Source organism: Heteronotia binoei, chromosome 18, assembly GCF_032191835.1.
Source record: "Heteronotia binoei isolate CCM8104 ecotype False Entrance Well chromosome 18, APGP_CSIRO_Hbin_v1, whole genome shotgun sequence".
NCBI classification, from domain to species: Eukaryota; Metazoa; Chordata; class Lepidosauria; order Squamata; family Gekkonidae; genus Heteronotia; species Heteronotia binoei.
The window spans coordinates 27,707,776-27,731,617 of record NC_083240.1 but is presented as its reverse complement, the minus strand read 5'-3'; the positions used below and the strand labels follow the sequence as shown (position 1 = coordinate 27,731,617).

General features: G+C 44.7%; 1 protein-coding gene across 2 annotated transcripts in view; it reads right to left on the bottom strand.

Annotated features, from left to right (window-relative positions):
- Positions 1-270: 270 nt before the first annotated feature.
- SRRM3 (serine/arginine repetitive matrix 3) overlaps positions 271-23,842 on the bottom strand; it is a 102,142-nt gene continuing 78,570 nt past the window's right edge. The window contains exons 12-15 of one of the 2 annotated variants that reach the window (XM_060259429.1): positions 10,407-10,753; positions 7,533-7,748; positions 3,794-3,931; positions 271-1,443 (exon numbers count right to left, since the gene is read on the bottom strand). In XM_060259429.1, coding sequence (XP_060115412.1) covers positions 1,260-1,443; positions 3,794-3,931; positions 7,533-7,748; positions 10,407-10,753 — 885 coding nt within the window. In that variant the 3' untranslated portion in view covers positions 271-1,259. Of the gene's footprint in view, positions 1,444-3,392; positions 3,659-3,793; positions 3,932-7,532; positions 7,749-10,406; positions 10,754-23,842 lie in introns of those variants that run through there. The other variant, XM_060259430.1, reaches the window with a different exon arrangement.

Genomic DNA, 23,842 nt, shown 5'->3' with positions numbered 1-23,842 from the left:
GCAAGGACCTAGGTGGTGCGACCTGTCTGCAGGGCAGTCTGCATTTGGGGCTGGTTGACTCCAGAGGACCCTTCAAAGTAGAGATGATGACCCTCTGTTCAAGACCAGGTCACAGAAAGGATGTGTAGATTGAGGTGGATAAAAAGAGCTGTCTCGTGTCTACCAGGCTGCCTCACTTCCAAAATGGGCTCGATTTCCAATATCTGACAGTCTGTGCTGAGATCGGACAAGTGGCTCTGGATTCTCTGTTCGTGAGATCGGACAAGTGTGTGAGATCGGACAAATAGCTCTGGATTCTCTGTTTGCACCTATGTGCAAATCATGTGCTTCAGCACCGAGCTGTGATCCTTTCCAGGACACTGAGAGATGGTGTCTGCTCAGGACGGAATCGGCATCTTTCCAGCAATCATCTTCCTCCCCTTCCTTCCCTCCCTCCTTCCTTGTTTCCATCTATCCTTCATACTCTATATACCCCAACCTCAGCCTAGCAACTTAGTTGCATGATTTCTTCCCATGAAAATATACACACGCACAGAGCCCCAACTTCCTTTCAGCGTCAAAATAAATTAAACATGGGTTTCCCCAGGCAGTGCTGGAGTCAAATAAATAAATAATCAAATAAATAAATAATAATGAATGCCCAAGGAAGTACCTTCTGTGAGCTGTTTGTTCAGGAAAGGAGGGGAGGGAACCCAAGAGGATAATCTTTTCTTTCCAAGAGTCCAGTTCTGTGATAAGAGTCTAAGTTTGTTCATTTGCTCTGTGTGTCTCATCCCACCCATACATGTGTTTCCACCCCAGAATCCCTCCCTAACTTTTTGCCAGTAGAAATTAGGGGGAGAAATTGTGCCTCTCCCCCTGCATTTATCAGCTAGATCCCCATGTCCTTTTTGGGAATGTCTTGTGATGACTCTTCACTGATATTCGCCAAGAACGTGCGCTTACAAGCAGAGTTTTTGCTTCTCCTATGACGCGGTGTTCCTTTCATGGGTAACTCTGCAGTTTCTTCCCTGTTGGGCCCTTCCTGTGGATTTCCTGATTCCAAGGTTGGACCAGCTACTCCCCTGCCCTCACTGGTGGGAGACATCCAGCCTCTCCAGAGACACATTGAGAAGACTCTGGATGAGACGGAGAAGGGACAAAGAGACTGGTGTTGGATGGGCCTAGGAACCCTGGATTTAAGTAGGGCATGCCTGGGGAAGAGACTGGGTTGGGGAGAGGGTGAAGCCCAGATTCTCCAGCAACCCAGATGTTGGGGCTCAAAAGCCGGTGCTCTCCGAGCTGCTGCAGCTGTTGTAGCTCGGGCTGCGGCTATGGCTGCGCGTCCGGCTGCGGCTGTGGCTGTAGCTGTCGTAGCTGCGGCTACGGCTGTAGGAATAGCTGCTCAGCGAGCTGGAGGATGACGGGCTGGGCCGGTAGTAGGGGATCGGACGCTTGCGGGCACTGTAGGCAGAAAGAGAAGCTCAGTTAGCACCTGGTGGCAGTGGTGGGATTTTCAATGGATTTTGATATGGGGGCTTTGGCTTTGGCACTGAGGGTGAAAATGAGCCTACAGGAGGCAAAAGGCGCGCGCGTGTATAATGTAAAACAAAATTGGGAAGGGATAATGGATGAAGTTAAGATCTTCATCTGGACCTAAATGTGTACCTTGAATAAAGAACACCGTTACTTTCAAGGCTATGTCTGTTCTGCCAGAAAATTAAAGATTCTGCACAAAAAATTAAAGATTGAGCCAATTGCATGCCACTCATACTCTTTCACTTCATGAGTGAAAAGAGAATTTTGCCAATTCTATACCACTCGATATTCAGGTGGAAAGAAAATCCTCACATATAACAAAATGTTTGCTTCAGCAAATTTAAAAACTCACATTTTTGGAAGGTCTGTTGCCAAACCTTAACTTTTGGTGATAAAAACTGGAGCCTTCCTACACATTCCAAATAACATCTTTTTTACTCGGCAGGTTGAATTTGAATCGTTCCGCTCCAACGGGTTTGCGCTTTTCTGGAGCAGGTGAGAATATGATCCAAATGGGAAAAACTTGTAAAATCTGGATGGACACTATGTGCAGGCTGGATCAGTCTGCGTGGATTCCTTCACAAGCCACCCCAGCTTCCCTCCTCAGTGCCAACGCTGCCGCCCTTCAAGCCGTTAGTCCTGGATTAGCCAGCTAAAACAACAGGACGTGAAAGGGTTAATAGCAGTTGTGTTTGTGCTTGAGACACTGTAGAACTGCAGCTGCAGGAAAACAGAAATTAGGGGTTAGTTAGAGAGCAAGATTTGCCCTCAAAGCACCCCCCCCCAACGCCCTCCCCCTCAAATCCTGCTGCTTCCTGGCAGTACAATCTTAAATCATTTTACATCCTGATTTTGTCAGATTGCAGAAGCTAAGCAGGATTGACTCTGGTTGTTACTTGGATGGGAGACCAGGAAGGAAGCCCAGGGTCGCCGTGCAGAGGCAGGCAATGGCAAACCACTTCTGCTCGTCTCTTGCCTTGAAACCCCCTCGGGGTTGCTGTAAGGCTGCTGCAATTTGATGGCACAGTCCTCCGCTTTCCCTCAAACCCATTGACTTCAATGGATTTAGAAGGAAGAAGAAGGTGAAGGTAGTCCCCTGTGTAAGTGCTGAGTCATTACTGACCCATGGGGTGACATCACATCACGTTTTCACGGCAGGCTTTTTGTTATGGAGTGGTTTGCAATTGCCTTCCCCCGTCATCTACACTTTCCCCCCAGCAAGCTGAGTACTCATTTTGCTGACCTTGGAAGGATGGAAGGCTGAGTTAACCTTGAGCCAGCTACCTGAGCCCAGCTTCCACTGGGACTGAGAAGGAAGTAAACTCCATAAACTTGATGGTGCAGAGTCCACCACTCCTGACTTCAATGGATTTAGAAGGAAGTAATCTCCTTCAAATTGCACTTACACCTACACCCCTACTCTCTTTTACCAGAAGGTGTGTCAGAGTCCATCAGAGAAACCTGTACTTAGTGTGGGAGTGTGCCCTGAAAGTTTTTTTTTTTAAAAAAACAGGAACTCCTCTCCGCATTAGTCCACATACTCCTGATGTAGCCAATCCTCCAAGAGCTTACTGTAGGCCCTGTACTAAGAGCCCTGTAAGCTCTTGGAGGATTGGCTACATCCGAGCTGTGTGTCCTAATATGCAAAGGAGTTCCTGCTACAAAAAAGCCCTGGTGCCCTGCATGGAGACTGCTGGCCTTGTCTCCTCCGTCTGCATTTGGTTAAAATTACATTAGTGAAATATGAAGGTGAAGATTTATGAAAAATCAGAATGATGGGTGATGGAGATTTCTAAGAGAGGAGGGAGGGCCTCCTTTGCCATCATCAAGCCACCTGTGATTTGGTGCCCAACCAAAATCTCTTTAACAGAGTCTCCCTACCATCCAGTGCCACCAGCCAGAATCTCACTACAGCCCCTCCAAAGACACCCTTGCCTCCTTCTCTGACCCATATCGCCACAGAGCCATTAGTTAGTGAGACTGACATAGACAGAGAGAGACAAATGAAATATAGCTCCACAAAGCCTCACAGAGTGGCGGATTCAAGGAGACACAGCGGGGTCCTGATGGGAGGGAAGGTTACCATGGTAACCCGACCCCGGCAGCTATGGGCTCCGCTTGAAGTTTCTCCAGGAAGAACCTTGAGAATAGATGGAAAAGGAAAGGTTTGCAGCATTAATGAAAGGGATGCGCCTGAAATTCTCTTCATCTGAATTTTCTCCCGTTTTTTGAGGGGAGCAATCTGAATTACCTGGTCTTGGTTCTAATGTTTTACCTCGTGATCCTTCTGGGCTCCATAAAGCTGGGAGAGTCGCGCCTTCTCTTTCGGATGGGGGAATAGCTTCGGGAGCGACGACGGGCGCGGGTCGGTTCAGTGTCGCTGTGCCGGGTTCGCGGCTCATTGTCTTTCTCTCTAGATGAAAAGCAAAGCAGCCTTTTAGAAATGTGAATCAGAGACTCTGGGTCTTGAATCAAGAGCATGAGGGTCTGGGTCTTTTGCCTGGGGAGGAACTTAGGATCATCTGCCTCATTGTACCTCCTTAAGCACAAAAAGGAATAGGTGTGAGTGAAGGAAGAGGTCATGACTCAAGTATAGAACACTTATTTGGCATGCAGAAGGTCCCAGGTTCAATCCCCAGCATCTCCGGTTAAAAAAAAAAAATCAAATGACAGGTGATGTGAAAGATTTCTACCTGAGACTTTTGAGAGCTGCTGCCAGTCTGAGTTGACAATACTGACCTTGGTGGATCAATAGTCTGGTTCAGTATAAAGCAGCTTCATGTAGTCATGTTTGAAACATCAGCCCCAGGGGCTAACAGGCAGTACACACAAATATGCTTTACACTTAATCATTGGCCCATATAGATCAGCACTATCTATCCCAGGAGTGGCCAAACTTCCTTAATGTAAGAACCAGATAGAATAAATGTCAGATGTTTGTAAGCCACAAGACATGAACATCAGTTGTCTGAAAGCCACAAGAAAGGAAGGCAGACAGGCAAATAGATGGGGGAGGAGTGGTAATAAAGCAACTTTAACTTTAAATGCATTCACCAAGCCTCTGGCTGGATTGGCTTAGAGAAGTGATTTAAAAAGAGAAATGGCTTCTCCTAGCTCAGGGGTGGCCAATGGTAGCTCTCCAGATGTTTTTTGCATACAACTCCCATCAGCCCCAGCCAGCATGGCCAATGGCTGGGGCTGATAGGAGTTTTAGGCAAAAAACATCTGGAGAGCTACCGTTGGCCACCCCTGCCCTAGCTGGCCGATGGTGAGGTGGGGGGGGGCGTCAAGAGCCACACAATATGTGAGAAAGAGCCACATGTGGCTCCCAAGCCGCAGTTTGGCCACCCTTGGTCTATCCTAATCAGCAACAGCTCTCAAGCAGAAAAAGGTCCTCAGCTCTTACAACCTTAAAGCAGCAGATCTGTGGTGTCAAATCTTTCATATACAAAGAACATACTCTATGAGGCAGTGATACTCACTCAAGTGGCTCAGGAGCCACATATAACTTTTTGACCTGCCACCTGTAGCTCTTCTGGACACTGCTCCCCAGTGTGGCACCAGGAGCATGAGTGAGGATCACAGGATGCCTTTGGGACCTGGGCAGACCAGGTAACAAAGGGCGGAGAGTGCTGTAAAGTGGGTGGGGTCAGAAGTTCCAGGAGGGAGGGTCGCTTAGAGCTGGGCCTTGGAAGAGGACAGACTGCTATGCTCTGGTCATCAGCAGCCAGTGGCCATATTGACAGACCATGTTGCTGGGCCTAGCTAGATGCAGGAAGAAGAATTGCAGATTTATACCCCGCCCTTCTCTCTGAATCAGAGTCTCAGAGCAGCTTACAATCTCCTTTACCTTCCCACCCCCAACAGACACCCTGTGAGGTGGGTGGGGCTTAGAGGGCTCTCACAGCAGCTGCCCTTTCGAGGACAACTCCTGCGATAGCTATGGCTGACCCAAGGCCATTTCAGCCTTGGAGGAGTGGGGAATCAAACCCAGATAAGAGTCAGCACACTTAACCACTACCCCAAATTGGCAATGAGGTATCCTTACAACAGTTGGTAATTTAACTAAGCTTAGGATTGCTTGCTGTACTTCCAACAACTCATAGGGCATGTTTTTACACCAGGGAGAGGAGGAATGTGATTAAAAGCCAGTTTGGTGTAGTGGTTAAGTGTCTGGACTCTTATCTGGGAGAACCGGGTTTGATTCCCCACCCCTCCACTTGCACCTGCTGGAATGGCCTTGGGTCAGCCATAGCTCTGGCAGAAGTTGTCCTTGAAAGGGCAGCTGCTGTGAGAGCCCTCTCCAGCCCCACCCACCTCACAGGGTGTTTGTTGTGGGGGAGGAAGGTAAAGGAGATTGTGAGCCGCTCTGAGACTCTTTGGAGTGGAGGGCGGGATATAAATCCAATATCATCATCATCATCTTCTTCTTCTTCTTCTTCTTCTTCTTCTTCTTCTTCTTCTTCTTCTTCTTCTTCTTCTTTTTCTAAAATCAACTTCTATTTGATCTTCTGGCACTGATCGTGTGTTGGGTGAGCTAAAAGGATGCTTGTAACCTTTTTCTCTTTTTAATACACATTTTACTATTTTGAATGCTGGCAGTAAGGCTCTGGGCCACATGGTTCCCCAACTGTCTTAGACCACACTACTGTAAGAGGGGAGTCCTGGGAAGGGGGGAGGCACGCAGTTGGTAGTGGTACCAATTCTCCAGGGGTCTCCCAAAGAAGGACTGGCCTCTGGGGTAACCAGGTGCTGGGTAGCACTAGCAGAGGACCTTGAGGCCAGGCCTCAGAACTGGAAAGGGGGATTGAGAGTCCTGTTCCTCTCAGCTGGGCTCCCTAAACTGAGCAGGTGGTGGCAGCACTACCTAGTGGCAGGAAGCAGAATAGCACCTTCCAAGAAGGGTCCCAGGCCCAGGACTGGGTCTGAAAGTCAAATTGTTCCATCACAGTAACTGCAAATGTGGCTCTTTGTGAACCACCACAGGTATCATCTCTCCTGGTATATTTGAAATTGCCTTGTCCTGGTAGTGTCCATTGGTCCACCTAGCATGGTCTCGTCTCTTCAGGTTGGCAACAACTCTCCAGGGACTCAGGTGGAGAAATATTTTTCCATCTACCTGAGATTTTTTTTTAAAAAACTGGAGATGCTGGGGATTAAATCGAAAACCTTCTCCAACATAACCAGGTGCCTTAACATTCAGCCATGATCTCTCCGCAAAGGAAGATTCCAAACTGGCCAGGAATGATACATAAAACGAGCCTGGCTTTTCTCAGTTCAGTCCTGGAATGTCAACAGAACAGGTTAAGGGACTCAGGGATGCTAAACTGGATCCTAAGCTGCCTTGGTCTAAATTTGAGAATAGACACACGAGGCCTACATAGGGCTGGGTGTGTCCTATGGAAGACATTTTATTTTTAAAAGCTGTTCACTGGCCAGTGAAGTCTTAGATGATCATCCATCAATAAAGCTGATTACCAGTCAATTATCCAATTTAGTTGGTTATCCATCAATTAAATCAATTCATCAGTTGATTGGTTATGCATACAAGTGCTATCAAGTTGCAGCTGATTTATGGTGACCCCAGCAAGGGGCTTTCAAGGCGTGAGAAGCAAGGGTGGTTTGCCATTGCCTTTCTCTGTCGAGCCTTCCTTGGCGTTTTTCCATCCAGGTATCGACCCTCTTAGATTCTGGGATCTGAAGAGATAGGGTTATACCATGCCACCTTTTCTCTTGGTTAACTGATTAGCACAGTATAATGCAGGCTGAATTATCATAGTGAGGAAAGCAGGAGATGCTTAATGAACAAAACCAGTCACCTGTTAGAAGAAAAAGTCCCCGGCACACATTTTCTGTGCCATTCTCTCATTCAACGGCATGCATCAAAACTGAATGAGCCTCAGAATCAAAGCGGTGTGCCCATAGCAATTTAAATTAGCCATTCCAAATTCATTACAAGTTCCAAAAAGAAAGCACTGCCACAGCGTTGTAGCCGAGAATTCTGTATGCCTCACCTGCTGCTTGTGGTTTTTTTCTGTGATCCAGACCGAGTCCTGCTGCGTGCAGATCTCTTCTCCCGGGACCGAGACCGTGATTTTGATGGTGACCTACTGGAACTCCAGGTGCTACTGCGTGACAGGCTCTTCCTTCGCCCAGAATTGTGCCTGGAGTGTTTGGCTGGGGGTGGGGAGCAGCTGTGAGGTCTACTGCGATGATGCCTTTCCTTTGCCCTGGAAGAAGCAGTACGCTGAAATTAGGGTGTCACAAATTACTCAGCAAACTCACGGGACAGATGAATTTGACTTGTATGGCACTCATGATCACACTGTGAGCTGGTCATGTTTGGATTGCATTGAACCACTTTTAATGTTGCAAAATGAAATGTCGAGTCTATGGGAGCATTTGTTTCTAGACCAGAAGGTAATGAGCTGAGTATTTATATCTACGCTTAGGAATGCTACTGGATTCTGGAGCTCCACAGTTTTAACCTGAAAACCCACATTTTATTTTTGCTTTTCCATTGTGTAAACTGTAATCAGGGGTCCCTTTTTTGCACCATCATCCCCACTCATCCACTTGCACCTGCTAGCATGCCCTTGGGTCAGCCATAGCTCTGGCAGAGGTTGTCCTTGAAAGGGCAGCTGCTGTGAGAGCCCTCTCCAGCCCCACCCACCTCACAGGGTGTCTGTTGTGGGGGAGGAAGGTAAAGGAGATTGTTAGCCGCTGTGAGACTCTTCGGAGTGGAGGGCGGGATATAAATCCAATATCTTCTTCTTCTTTTCTTGTGTTTAATTCCCTCCCCCCCCTCATTAAATCAATGCATTTTTTTGCAATGCATATTTTGGTGTTCTTGATGCATAACACATAAATCACGTTGGAAGGGTGGGAAATAGCCACCCTCCAGCAGGGGGGTAGAAGTGTTGGAAACATCTCTGCTAGTGGAGTGAGATCTGGGATAAGCTTCTGTTCCCCTCTCTGTAACAGATACACAGGGCTTGTTTTGGTAGAAAAAGCCCAGCAGGGACTCATTTGCCTATTAGGCCACATCCCCTGATGCCAAGCCAGCCGGAACTGCGTTCCTGTACGTTCCTGCTCAACCCCACCCCTTGCAGGTATATAAGCCTGGATGTGCCCAGAAGTGCATGCCTTTGGGCAAGACTCAAAGGGTGAGATGTCCATAGCCCAGAGAAAGCTTGACCAGGGGGGATCCAAGACTGGCTCAGGATGTTGCCATGTTCATTTTTACTGTTTGCTTAAATTATACTTCAGTGCTTATTTTCCGAGGTGCTTTGAGACCCCTGGTTGTGGTGGTGGTGGTAGAAAGTGCTATGAAGTCACAGCTGACTTATGGTGACCCCGGTGGAGTTTTCAAGGAAGGAGACATTCAACAGTGGTTTGCTACCCTGACCTGGATAGCCAAGGCAAGCCTAATCTTGTTAGATCTCAGAAGCTAAGCAGGGTCGATGAAGGGGAGACCCCTGAATAATTAATGAACAATTCTGTAAAATAATAGAATGAAAACATACTCTTGTGTTTAAAAAGCAAAAAGGGTGCCTGATGTAATATTGAAGAAGTTGCAATGTGATAAGAACCCAGCCAGGCCTTCAGTGGGTGTGAGTCGCAGATGTGTATTGGTGACAGACACTCCTATAAGGAAACTCCTGGTTGAATAAAGATAAGCAGACATACTGGAATACCAGGGAGAAAAGGGGAGGGGGGAGAGTGAATCAGATAATGTGTAAGGGGCCAGGCTGAAGGCTTGCTTTTGCTCAAAGCTGATGGTTTGAGAAGTGTCTGGGGTTCATTATTTTTCGGAGCCTTGATGCTCAAATGAACCTTGCTATTGGTGCCAAATAGTAAAATACCTCGTTTTCAATAAAAGAGCCAGTTTGGTGTAGTGGTTAAGTGTGCGGACTCTTATCTGGGAGAACCGGGTTTGATTCCCCACTCCTCCACTTGCACCTGCTGGCATGGCCTTGGGTCAGCCATAGCTCTGGCAGAGGTTGTCCTTGAAAGGGCAGCTGCTGTGAGAGCCTCTCCAGCCCCACCCACCTCACAGGGTGTCTGTTGTGGGGGAGGAAGGTAAAGGAGACTGTGAGCCGCTCTGAGACTCTTCGGAGTGTAGGGCGGGATATAAATCCAATATCTTCTTCTTCTTCTAAATAAGTGTGCGCCTCGTTTATTCCTCTGCTACATCAACGCTGGCAAGTACTTGGATGGGAGACCTTCCTGAAATACCAGGACTGGGAGGCAGAGGCAGGCTGTATTAGGCCACTTCTCTGAACATCCTCCATGCCCCAGTAGGTGTTGCCAAAAGTTGTCATGGCTTCCAGGCATGCATGCACACACACACAAAAGTAGAAAAAAACCTGGTTTGCCATTGCCTGGCTCCATATTGCATCCCTGGTATTCCTCGGAGGTATCTCATCCAGGGCTTTTCTTGAGCCTGCCTCGATGGGGAGGGTGGGATATAAGTGGAATAAAATAAATAAATAAATAAATTGCAGAAAAATCCTAACAGGAACTCATTTGCATATTAGGCCACACCCCTTGATGCCAAGCCAACTGGAACTGCGTTCCTGGCATTCCTGCTCAAAAAAAAAAGCTCTGCTCCCATTCAAATACCAGCCAAGGCCAACCCTGCTTAGCTTCTGAGATCTAACAAGATCGGGCTAGCTTGGGCTGTCCAGGTCAGGTTGAGACGCCTAGTTGGGGGGTGGGGGGATGGGATAGAAATACTTAAATAACTAAAGAGCCCAATCATGGAAACAAACCAACTGGGAACACCCGCAAGACAAAAGGGCGAAATAACGAGGCTCATGAAAACGGCACACAAAAACAACATGGGCATATTGGAACATTCCCCCACCCCATCCCTCGTTGCTCACGTTTTCAGGTGCACCCCCTGGTTCTTCTCTGCCCCGGCTGCCGCATGGTATGGATGCGAGCTGGCAGACCCCTCTGAGTCACTGCTGTAGCCTGTTTGGCTGACAGAACGTGGGGAGTCCTTGGGGCCAGAAGCCTTTGCCCTCCCACGCCCTTTGTGCTTATGCATCGAAGAGGATCGGGATCGGCGCCTGTGAAGGTGCTTCTCTCCTCCCAAGCACCTCCCTGGGGATGTCGACCGCCGCGGAGTCTTGAGGCCATGTCTGCTCCCCCTGCCAACTTTGGCATGAGGCAATGGCGCTTCGGTCTTGATGTGCACCCTGGGTGAAGGTGATGCAGAATCCAGCCTCTGGGGGAAAGAAAGACAGAAAAGGGGGGAGAGAAGGAAGGGGGAAAGAAAGAAAGAAGGAAAGGAGAGAGGTTTTTTTTTTAAAAAAATAAAGAGAACCCCCTCCCTGCCCGGGAAGGAAGCTACAATTCACAACGGCAATGCACAATGGTTCAATAAGGCAGGCTACACAGAAACTACTCTGCACCTTGCTTCCCTGTTCACCCTCTCGTTCTTACACAACGCAGCTCATGCAAATCTTTGGCATGCAAAACAGAAAAGAAAAACAAAATGAAAGCAAAATGAAACAGGGAGGGAGAGTTCAAATATAGCACCTTGGAAAAAACCCCCCTGAAGGCTATGTTTTAAATCCCAAATGATATGGGGGGTGGGGGAACAGAAAGGGAAAGGGAGATCTTGGTGGATGGGGTAATATTATGGGATGGATCCAAAGCAGGGCATGTGGGCTTGGGTCAAGAGGGTCTCCTTTTTTGGTTAGCCAATCAAGGAGGCAAAGAAAGGAGAGAATTATGGGAAAAGGTGATGTGGATAATGGCGGCGGGGGGATAAGGGTCGGGGTGGGTGGGAGGAAATCAAACTGGAAAGCAAAAGAAAACTCCACAAATATCATCATTACTGAAACCAAAGAAAAGGGAAAAAAAATGTTTCTGAACTCTTTCCTGGGTTTCGAACTTCTTAGCTTTGTGCAGAGTCTCCATCAACGCTCTAATCTCTTTCTCTTTTCTTTTTTTTTCAATTCATCTTATATTCTGTTTTGTTAAATTTCCACTTTTTTTTTTTAAGTCCCTCTTGGTTAACATCCACTTACCAAGAAAGTGGCATTTCCTCCTTTAGTAGGTAAGGTATGAAGAGAAGGGAAAAGCGGGCAATATAAGTGCATCATTAGATTGACAAAAATGCAAGAGAGAGAGAGAAGAGAGAGACAGAGAGAAAGAGAGAGAAGAGAGAAATAAAAAAAAACAAAACCACCCTTTCCTCCTACGGCCTGCCAATGAGCAACCGGGTTTGCGAAAGGCCAGCCCCTCCACCTCATCTCGTCAGGGAGAGCCAGAGGACCGGAATACCTTTGGATTGCTCTGAAATCCATCTCCGTGCTCTGGTTTTACCCCCCACCAGAATGCAATTGCTTGGAAGAGTTTTACAATGCATGTCAGCCAGGAAACGGTAAGATTTACAAGCTGCAGTAGCCTGATGGAGCCAACCTTCCATTAATTATTATTAGTGTTATAATTTTTGCTGGTCCAACCAATACAGCTCTGTTTCCATCTGGGATCAGGGATGGATAAACCAGTTTTGCCACGATCCACCCACCACCTGATTTCATTCGGCTCCACTCCTATATTGCCAGTTGCTGCTCTGCCCCGCCCATCTTGCAGATTTCATCTCATGTCCAGTGCAAACCCATCCAGTTCCTTCGTATGCTGGACCCACTGAGTCCTCTTTGTCTTGGACTTGTTTGCTGTCACCTTTAAAAGGACCACTACTATTTTGAACACTGACAACCCCCTAGGGATAAACCTGAAGGACGGGTAATATTACTCCTGTTCCATTCTCCTCTTTCAGTTCCTTTGCAGGATACATCCCAGAATCTGCTGAACAAGGGGAACTGCCCCCCCCTACAAGACGCAGGAAAAGCCCACCATGGATTAGATTAGCAGTGAATTTTTGATAGAGACCCTGCTGTGCCTCCCATTCCAAGTGCCTTACCAGGAAGGGATTTCAGAGCTGCTTAGGGTTTGCAAAGATCATTTAAAAAACCTTGGTACAAATCTGTAACTGTTTGACACCAGTGGTATGGCTGTCTTCAAAGAATCCTTGGAATGATAGTTTGGGAAGAATTCTCTGTTGGAGATTTTTCTCTCTCTCAGAGAACTACAGTGCCCATAATCCCCTGGGAAGAAGAAATGGCTGTTAAATCAATTTCATTCCGCAGTATGGATCCACCCACAGGGCATCCAAGATATGGCTTCTCAGCTGGGTACTGTGGTCTGGGAATCATCCCATGCAGTGCTGCCAACTGTCAGCCTGAAGATCTTACAGGTCACATATATGAAAAAGTTCTGAAGCAGCAAGGAAAGACAGAGCAACTGCGACCCTTTACTTTTCCTTCCCTGAACCCCCTTCTCCCATTTGCTTTCCTCTGCTTGCTGTAGGGAGAAACCAGAGATCTCCTTGCTACAGCCAGTTGAACATAAAGATGGGCAAATGAGGCACATCCATTCAGACATGGTATGGCAGAATATCGGGGCAGGGTACAGGTTTTATTATTATGTACAAGCTACATTGGTTAGGTTAGGGCTTACTCAGTACTTCCAAAGAAGGAACTTGATTAAAAATAAAGTTAAAGTACCCAAATTCAGCTCTTGGATTGCCATCCAATCCTCTGTTTCTGGATCAGATCTAAACCATCTTAAAGGTAAAAGTAGTCCCCTGTGCAAACACTGGGTTGTTACTGACCCATGGGGTGACGTCACATCAGGACATTTTCTCGGCAGACTTTTTACGGGGTGGTTTGCCATTGCCTTTCTGAGTCATCTACACTTAACCTCAGCAAGCTGGGTACTCGTTTTACCGACCTCAGAAGGATGGAAGGCTGAGTCAACCTTGTGCTGGCTACCTGAACCCAGCTTCTGCCCTTAACCTCTGCTATCCTTTCTCTTGTCATTGTGGACATATTGGGGAGATACAATGAGAAAGCAAGCACTGTTAAGATGGCTGCCATATGTAAATATCTATTTTGGTGTGGCAGCCACTTGGACAGCTGAAAATTTCTATGCCAAAGATGGTAGGGTGAGGGTCTTGGACATGATACAGACCTTACTTTTTTGGTGCTTGGGTATCTAAATACTCAAATACAAATTGACTCATACAGATTTCAATGCTCACTTACATATAAAGCCTGACCTTTTGGCAATAGGCGGATGGACACCACATCATCTCATAAACAGGTGGCAAACTGGGTCGTACCACTTCCACCTTCTGGTGGAAACATATGCAAAATCTCTACACGTAGAAAACGTATGTGTCAGGGGGAAGATTCATAACTAGACTTCTTAAAATGCAGCCTAAGACTTTATGGTCCAGACACACAGGTTTACCATCTCACTAAGTTTTTGAAGAATAAGGTTCAGCATTTCCCTTCAAACCAGCTTATTTTGTCTGACTTTTTGAATGTTTAATTCCATCTAAAGGGCATGATGTTCAACAGCATATTTTAAAATTCCATTTATTTCCGCCATGTATCTGAGGCACATCTCCTGTCTTTCATTCTTGTCAGTGGCTTGTAAATCTAAAACTCACCAGGAAAAAAAAGATTTCTAAAATTAAGATTGCTAAAGCCCCTGTACCTTCAGTATAACAAATTAGAATGTTTCACAAATCTAGCCTAAAAATACATACATTTTAAATGGTGCAAGCAAACTTAAAGTAGGAAAACTTGTTTAAAACACCCCCCCCCCCCAATTAGCTTCAGATTTCCTTTGGATCCCAACTATACTATTTCCTTGTTGTTGTGCTACATCGTCTATGGTCTGCCCCCAAAGCCACACTATAATTGCTACCACCTTTGACCAAAAAAACCTCCACCTTTGTCTCTGGCTCTCACCCTAAAAGCTTCTCCAAGTTCCATCATCGACACAAATTCTTACGCAGTAACAAAAGGTAGACAAAATCAACCCATACTGCAGGATCTAGGCAAGTTTCTATAATTATCTGCATTTCACCTTGGGTCATGGGATTCCAGTCCAAATATATATCCAAACAACCCTTAAAAATATTTTTCTGATAGATTCAGAAAAGATTCTGAGTGGTATTTGGAATTCTCAGAAAATCCGTGTCTGGGTACTGAATATTCCAGGAAATATTCAGAAATTATTCAGGATTGTCATTTTAAGGGCTACCAATTTTGTTTCAGGTACACATCTCTAATTCCAAATTAGCTGGTTTTTGAAGCAGTATAGATGCCTTTGGAAATTCTCCATTGTTCTGCTTTTTTTAAAAAAAAAATTCTGATCATGGTGCGGAACACTATGCATGTGCATTTTGTCACAGCATTTGGGTCTTTTCGTTCACCTGTATCTTTGGTCCTCCCTTACCAATATTATATACTCACTGCTAAAAAGCTGGGAAAAAAGCAAACTGGATGTTATTGTGTGTATGGCTGTAAAAAGATTTATTGCATATAGTGTTTTACCCATGCATGCTGCTAAACATTGCACAAGAAGAATCTTGAGGCAATTGCCTGAATGATCATGTCACATGTTTTTGCAATGTTTTATCCATTTGCAGATACACACTGGTAATAAGAGGGGGGAAGAAAAAATGCCAATAAAGTGAAGGAATAAAAAACTACAGCGAACTCCATACAATCCAATCCCAGATCGAATTTTAGAAATTCTCCTTGTTTAAACCAGAGTTAAGAATGTATGAGCCACAACTCACAAAAAAATTCCAGAGCAATTTTTTTAAAAATGAAACGGGAAAATTCACTCATTGCTAGTCATATTTCCTGCAAAATTGATAACAGATTTGGATTCATAGCCCTGACAAGGTGATAACTAGGCAGCACTTTGAGAATCTCAGCTTCCGTTTTCAAAACAATTCTAGTCCTCATGGTGAAGAAGCTGGCATGATAAAATATTGACTGTGCTTGCTAAAATGTTCAGATGCTCCCTGTCAAAAACTGGAGGTTAAACGGCTCAGAGCCATTTAAACCTCTGCTTTCTGCTGCTTCTCATGTGGAGCAGAAAGCAGGGGGTTCTCCTTGCAAAAAGCAGCAGGGAACAGAAAGCAGGGGTTGTGAATTGCTACGAACCAGTTTGGTTCACAAACCAACTTCCCAGTTGGTTCAAAAATGCAGTTCATGCTCATCCCTACACATAACCATGTGGGAAACACAGAGCATTGGTATGGTCTCTTCTAATCATTTGCTGCCTCCTATTTGAGATACTGGCTTATTCCGCCCCCACCCTGGGCGGGGACTTCATTTCCTTTTTCCATATCTTCATATTCACTTAAAACATCCAACATTAGGTATCAGCGAAACTAGCATACTGAATTGCACACCCTCTAGCGTTTTACAACTGAAAACTGGGATACCTTTGTTTTCGTACATCCTATTTTCATGCCAAGGATCACTACATGACCCCCTCTCTGTTAAGAATTGCTGTCCGCTATATCAATTCTTTTTATTCGGGGAAAAAAAAGCTCAGAAAATGTTTACTCTCATAATTCACTGATAGTGGCCAAATGGCAGGCTGCACACTACAATTAGCCTTAGCATTCAGGCATGCACTTTTAAATACACGTCTGTGCACTAGTACAAAAAGATGCCTTTCTCTCCCCTCCTCCTGCCATTTGGAGGTTTAATTTTTAAAAGCACGAGGGAAAGCATGAAGATTCCCAAAATAGCAACACTAGTGCATGTGCGCACTCTAACATACTTTTAAAAGTCATTCTTCTCCCACCAGGTCTCCCACTATTATACAGTTTTCTCAGATCACGTATCAGAACAGTGCAACCCTTGCAGAGAGAGTTAGAACATACAGAACTGGAGTATTAGGGATGGATTGGGATAGCTTTAGGAGCCTGGGCAAGAAACAAGAGCATCACTGCCTTCTGTGGCCTCTGCCCCAGCTTTTCTTTCTCTCCCATAAACCCAACAAAGTACAAATGTATTTGAATCCCCATTAACGGCACAATAAAATCTGGACTGCTTAAATCCCAAATCTGTCTTGGAAATTCCTGGAGATCTGGGGGTGATGCTTGCAGAAGGTGGAATTTGCAGAGGGGAATGAGCTCTGTGGGAATGTGATGCCCTATAGTCCACCCTCCAAAGCTGCCGTCTCCTCCAGGATCTATGAAGCCAGGAGGCCCGTACTAATTCCAGGAGAATTTCAGGCTTCACTAGGAGGTTGGTAATCTTAATCTCAATATTGCCCTCCAGTGCCAACAGCTGCAAAAACAGATTGGTCTGCTGCCTTCTGTTTTATGGCCAGCCAGTTTGGTCAACTGACGCTCATCAGAGGCAGGATCAAGTGCAGCTGGACAATTGGTGACCAATCGGCAAAAGCACAAGGGGGGTTCTGGCTAGGCATAGTGAGTGGCCCGATTTACCCATCCAAAGCATTCCCGACTACATCTGAAGAGAGTTAGCAAGCCTTCCAGAGTATGCATATACCTACCAGCAAGACACCCTATGGAGGCTTCAGCATGAATAAAAAACAAAAGGAAATCAGTATCTTGGTCTACATTATTCACATTTCCACCACCAAAACTACCTTGTAGCATTATCATCACGGTTTTTGGAACTGGCCCCCTTAGCTAGTGGAGAGGCATGGTAAGAAAGGGCCCAGTTCATGCCAGAAGGGGCACAGGATGCAAAGGGGTTTGAACTTGGTGCCTTCCACATGCAAAGCATGCACTGTACCTTCTTCTAGACTGTCACAACCCCCAATGATGCTTCTCTGGAGAAAACTTGACTGATGGATTTTGTTAATACTCTTGGTCAAAGGCCAAAGCAATCTACACAGTGGTGGGCTGACCACTTCCTTGTTCCTGTTTATAACTGGGGAAAACTGGATTCACTACCTGACTATTGGGCCAGATGTTTGATAACCAACAGTGTTCCTCACAGATTCATAAGGAATGGGCTACCCCATGAAGCTTAATCTTGACTTCTCAGCAGCCCTCTGGGGGTCCTTCCCTGTCCCCACCCCCTTGTGAGAAGTTACTTTCCAATCTTTACATTTCCTGAACTGTCATTTTGAGAGGTCATTAATCATTTTGTCCTTTGGTACCAATGTCAGCATTGCAGGGTCATGTATTTTTATACATTTACAAATAAAAGTTTCTTAACAAAATACATAGTGTGAAGTAGTTGGGCAGCAATTACAGCCCATCCATGCTAGGAGAATCATGGGGAAATGCATCATGGGAGATGTCGTTTTCATGTTGCCACATCACCTCAGACACACTGGGGATAGGCAGATACGCTCAAGGTCCCTATCTCCTCCGTGTGTGAATGGGGCCTTTTTGATTAGTGACTTCCATCTCTGATAAGAGGTATGAAGTGGTGATCATGTTGTAGGAGCTCATGGAGTCACAGGCCGGCTCCCTCCTCCCATGGTAATGTGCGCTGAAGAAGGAACTGAAAGCTCAGAAGTTTAGACTTCCTGACTTCATCAAAGATTCACTGTTGTTTAGAGGCCTGGTTCAGTGGAGACTATCTATCTATCTATCTATCTATCTATCTATCTATCTATCTATCTATCTATCTATCTATCTATCTATCTATCTATCTATCTATCTATCATCTATTCATCTATCGTCTGTCATCTATTTTTGCTTCCTTTAGGAATATGAACATTTCACCTCGATTCTAAATGGAAGCAAAACTTCTAGACCCCAGAATTTACCAGTTATCCAAGGACTTCTGCTCATCTTCAACTGTAAGATCAAGATTTTCCCCTCTGTGCTCTGACTACCTTTGGAGGCATGTACCTTATTCTGAAGCTCATGGTCAACTTCTTCTGTTGCAGTCTCTAACTCACTCCTGAGCTTGACCTGTGACAAAGGTCATGAGTGGCTGGGAAGGATAGCAAAGGAAGAAACTGACCCAATCCAGCATTTTTATTCACAGTGTCAAGGAGGGAGGGGATTATGACCCCCTTTTCTCTGTATTGTGGCCTACAGGAGACAATTTAAGCAAGAGTTCAGGAGAAGGAGGAGAACCTTTAAAACTGGGGACTATGCTGGGAGTCAGATGGCTCCAACTGGGAGACAGTGTGATCAAGTGGACTTTATTGGTGGAGAACTTATATTGGAGGACGTTATTGGTGAAGAACAAAATCAATGCCAGCCTCCATTGTTTTTTTTTTTTGAGTGGGTGATGATGAGGCAATTCTCCTCATCTGAACCCCCCCCCCCCCTGAAATAATGCAGTTCTGAATTAACCTGGCCTGGTTTCTGACAAGAAACAAGGAGTTTTTTTTGTTGTTTGGTGTTTTTTCATTCCAGATATTGAATAGAGCACCAAGCATGTGTGGTTAGTCCCAGAGATTATATTTGCACACTGACAACATGGGGGGGGGGTGCCTCCCCACCCCCCAGAAGGCTGATGAGAGCTTTGGGCAGATGGGCAACTTTGATGTGTTTGTTTTTTCATAGCACTTCTTTATGGCCAATACTTCCTCTTAGCTGTGGAGTCTTGTGAGCAAAAATTCTACTTCGTAAGCTACTGGCATTAAAATTGTGAGTGAGCAGTTTGGCTACTGCATGTTAGTTTGCTTTGGCACCATTTTTTCTAAGCTAAGACACAAATGTGTGAGCTAGCTAAAAAACTGTGAGCTAGCTCACACTACCTCAGCTTAGAGGAAATACTGCTTATGACACACAAGTTGGAAAACCTGCTTGATCGTCTTTTCATGTTCCTTAAAATTTCTCCAGAAGTTTGCCTGAATAACATTCCCCACATTAACTGCAATTATCTTATTAGAGGTGCAACAAATTAGTAATTTGATCTGTGAATCTAGTGGAAGTTGCAAGCCTGTATATGTTTACTTGGGAGTAAACTCCATTGAATGAGGTGGGACTTGCTTCTGAGTAAGCATGCATAGGATGCCCCTGCAAACCTCTTTTTAACTTCCCTTGAAATTCTTTGGAGGCTTGGCCTAAACAATGGAGTCCCCAACACACGTTGGATTTTGTTTACCATTAATAAATTCAATTACAGCTCAAACTGGAACATTTTTTTCATGTCCCCTGCAAATTTTGCAGCCACCAAACCAATGAGGGAGATTTTTTAAATATAAAAACCCAACAAATTATCCCTTCATTAAATTATTCTATGACAATGCTAATTAAGTTGGCCTGTTATGTCATCTGGCTATGTTAAAATAATAATAATCATAATAAAAACCACACAGAGGAAATCAAATCAGCGGGACATAATTGTACCATTTATGGAAACATAACATGAAAAATCGAAGAGCTAAAAACACACAGAAATGCATTCTAACAACAGAACAAGGAAAAAAAATTGGAAAGGAAAAAAATCAATTTACATGGGGAAAAAGAAAAGAAAGAAAAGCATGACTTTGTAGCTAATTGTAAAAAAAAAAATTACCATAAAAATTGTACAGAGCCACCAAAAAGAGACAAGCGAATAGAAGGAGAAAGAGAGAAAGAGCTAGAGAGAGAGAAAGGGAGAGAAGTAGAAAGATAGAAAAAATAACATTTAATCAAACTACTGTGCTTTTCAACAGGCTGATCTGCGGAAGTGAACGTGCGGAGGGAGACAAATACCTACCTTTGAATTGGTCAGGAATGCAATAATAAAAAAAGAAAACATTTGGAGGGCAGAATGGGAAAAAGACAATGACTCTTTAGTAATGTGCTTCAGACTTCTTTGCTAATAAAACTTTGTTGATTTTTTTTCTTTCCATTCAGTTTTGCCTTGGTCATTTGAGGCAAATCATTGTAAAATTTTTTTTAAAAAAAACAGTTGCCTAAATAGCAGCAGCCCTTGGAAAATAAAACAAAAGAAGTAAAAAAAATGTTTCTATGTAACACTTAAAATTTTAAAAGGAAAAAAAAAAGTCCCAGAGAGCATGCAAGAGAAGCAGCAGATGAAGGCAGAAAATGTCAAGATTTAGGATTCTGTTTGTGTTGGGGACAGGCTACAGGGGGGGCGGCCCCACTGAAAAAGGGAGAAATTGTAAAGTGTGCACATGAGAGAGAGAGAGAGAGAAAGAAAAAGAGGGTAAGAGAGGAAGAGACAGAAAAAGAAAGGAAGAGCCATAAAGGAAGCCAATCGGCATGAAAAGATGAAATGAAAATTGAGATGGTTCATTTAAAAGGGAAGTCAACTTTTTCTGAGTTTGATGCAACTACAATCTGAGTTTGGTTTTCCAGCAAGAGGAAAAAAATAGGCATCTCACTCTGTTTAATTTGTTGCTATGAAGGATAGGTGATGAAGTGGTTAAGAAAAAAACACTCAGGTTTGGAAAGAAACAAACAAAAACCCTACTATTTGCACTTAGCAGGGCTGGCCACAGTTAGTAGTTGTCTGGGAGACCACCAAGGAAGACCAGGGTTGCTGCACATTGGAAGGCAGTGGCAATACAACCCATGCATTCCCTTCGCTCATCCTCTAGGGCAGCGGTCCCCAACCTTTTTGGCACCAGGGACCGGTTTTGTGAAAGACAAATTTCCCGTGGACCAGGAGAGGGGGATGGTTTCAGGATGATACAATGGCACACTTTATTTCTAAAGCATTTGGTGTGGTGGTTAAGTGTGCGGACTCTTATCTGGGAGAACTGGGTTTGAATCCCCACTCCTCCACTTGCAGCTGCTGGAATGGCCTTGGGTCAGCCATAGCTCTCGCAGGAGTTGTCCTTGAAAGGGCAGCTTCTGTGAGAGCTCTCTCAGCCCCACCTACTTCACAGGGTGTCTGCTGTGGGGGAGGAAGATAAAGGAGATTGTGAACTGCTCTGAGACTCTGAAATTTGGAGTGAAGGGCAGGATATAAATCTAATGTCTTCTTATTACTACATTGTAATATATAATGTAATATATAATGCAATAATTATACAGCTCAAGGCCTGGCTCCGGTACCGGGGTCCATGGCCCGGGGGTTGGGGACCCCTGCTCTAGGGGCCTCTTGCCAGTGCCTGGCTCCAGGAGGGCTTGGTTAGCTCTCACCAGGGGAAGGACCTTCTCACTTACAGCCCCTGCCCCATGAAATGCACTCTCAGATGACACTCATGTCCTGCTGTACTTGTTTAGTTTCTGTAGGGCATACAAAGCTGAATTATATAGGCTGACCTTTGGAGGGTAACAGCATGTTTGGGCTGTTTTCTTAGGGGTATGGTGATAGCCAGATATTTTAATATTTTGTAATATTTAATATCCGCTATTTGTTTTTATGCTGTTTTCAACTTATTGGTTTTAATGCTGTAAGCTGCCATGAGACCCTTTGGGTGAGCGGCGATTTAAAAAATAGCTAATAAATAAAAGCCTTCCAAGTTTGTGGCCATCACCGCATTCTGCAGCAGCAAGTTCCACAGTTTAACTATGTGCCCTGTGAAGGAGTCATTCCTTTTGGTTGTCCTGAATCTCTCACCCTACAGCTTCAGCTATGATGTTCCCTCTAAACTGAGTTAGTGTGAGCTAGCTCACAGTTTTGTTTAGCCTCCAGCTCACACATTTTTGTCTTAGCTCAGGAAAAAATGGCCCCGGAGCAAAGTAATTTATGCAGTAGCTCACAACTTTTATGCCACTAGTTTACAAAGCAGAATTTTTGCTCACAAGACTTGACAGCTTAGAGGGAACAGTGGGAAAGCACTAAACTAAACTATATGTCTAAGTTTATAACTCCTGTCATCAGGAGAGGAATACATGTAGGCCTCTCTGGAAGGAAGGTGAGATAAAAATGTGATAGGTAGAAATCTGCTAATTGTTTTTAAAAAAGGTAGTTCAGGTGCCTTCCCTTTTAAATCTGAGGTTGAAACATATAAGGGATGGGTTAAGAGCTGTCAAGAGAGATGTCTGTGCATTGATTACAATTGGCCAGGGTGGGTTCCACAGTAACACACACACACACACGCACACACATAAAACAAAAAAAGAAAGACATTTCAAAAAAAGAGAAAAACTCTAGATCCACATGACAAGAACAGAAGTAAAAAAAGGGAGTGAAGGAAGAGTTTGCATTTCTGTACATGACAAAAGGGAAAAAATTGGTAAAGAACGATGGGGGAACAAAAAAGGCACACCCATTTTCACCTCCCCGCCCTCCCTTTCCCTGCTTCTGCCAAGCAAAGAAATGGAATTTTATATTACCGCTTTTCAAACAGGAGGCTAAAGAAAAACACAGATTGGAATTAAAAATAAAAAAAATCTTGGAGAAGAGTAAAGGCCATGCTTGTTAGCAGAAGGGATTTTGTTAAGTATTGTTTGCTCAGTCTTGTCTTAGGGCAGGACAGGGGGACAACAAGAAGGGATCGTGTCTGTCATCAAAAGACATTTTGTCTAAACCAGTATTTCCCACAAATTCTGAGATCCGAGGCAGACTTCCACACAAATTAAAACTGATGGCATATGATGCGGCTGCACCTAAAAGCAGCTAAGTTTTACAACATATAAGAAGAATTGTCCTCCACCAGAGGAGCACACCTGGTCATTTTCTGAATGAGTTCTTCATCTGGGAATGCCTCCTGATTGGAAGAAAATATGCCCAAATTGGTGATTCATGCAGAGTTGCAATGGGTAGCCTCCTCCACAGACAGGCAGTTCCACTGCCTCTTTGTATTGGGAGTCATTGAAGGATCAAAGCACAGCTGATACAGAGATACTTCCGGAATTGGAAGGAGGCAAGGCTAGCGTAGAGACCCATGTAGAGATACAACAGGCAGCTTTCTCAGTGGCTTGGTAATTCTAGTGCAAATCTCCGCACTAAGAATAACAGAATCATACTAAAAGAAGCCTGACTGGAAAGAGGCAAGGCCAGGGCAGTAAATCATTCAGGGACACAACAGCTTCCTCTGCATGTGACTACTTTAGGACCACAGGAGATTTTCACTATTGAAATTAATTTGTCTCTTTCAATGCCCTGGCAATTCGGTTTTGTCACACAGATAGGGAATCACTGGTTTTATTTACTGAACACAACCTTTTTGACCTGCCGGTGGGGGGGATATCACAGAAAGCGGAAACAGATAATGAGATAAATGGAAGGAAAATGGCGTGGGTTTGTAATGTGAAAAAGAAAGGGGGGAATTATTGACAAGATAACAATAAATAGGTGTTTATTGTTATTTTAAAGAGGGGCACAAGTGGAAAGAAGCCCCCAACTCAGAAGAATGAAGGTGTGGGGAACTGGAGTGGGATGCAAATTAAATTTCTGCGCAGGAATGTTCTGACTTTCAAAACACTGAGAAATTTGGATTCAAATGGAGGGCAGAGAGATGAAGTGAGCAGAATAAGGAATACCAAAGGTGTCCAAACAGAACACTCGCCCTTGCTCAGGACTCACTAAGCAAAATGTATCTAGTGCTAGGGTTCTCAAGGGAAAATCTGGGTTATGCCTCT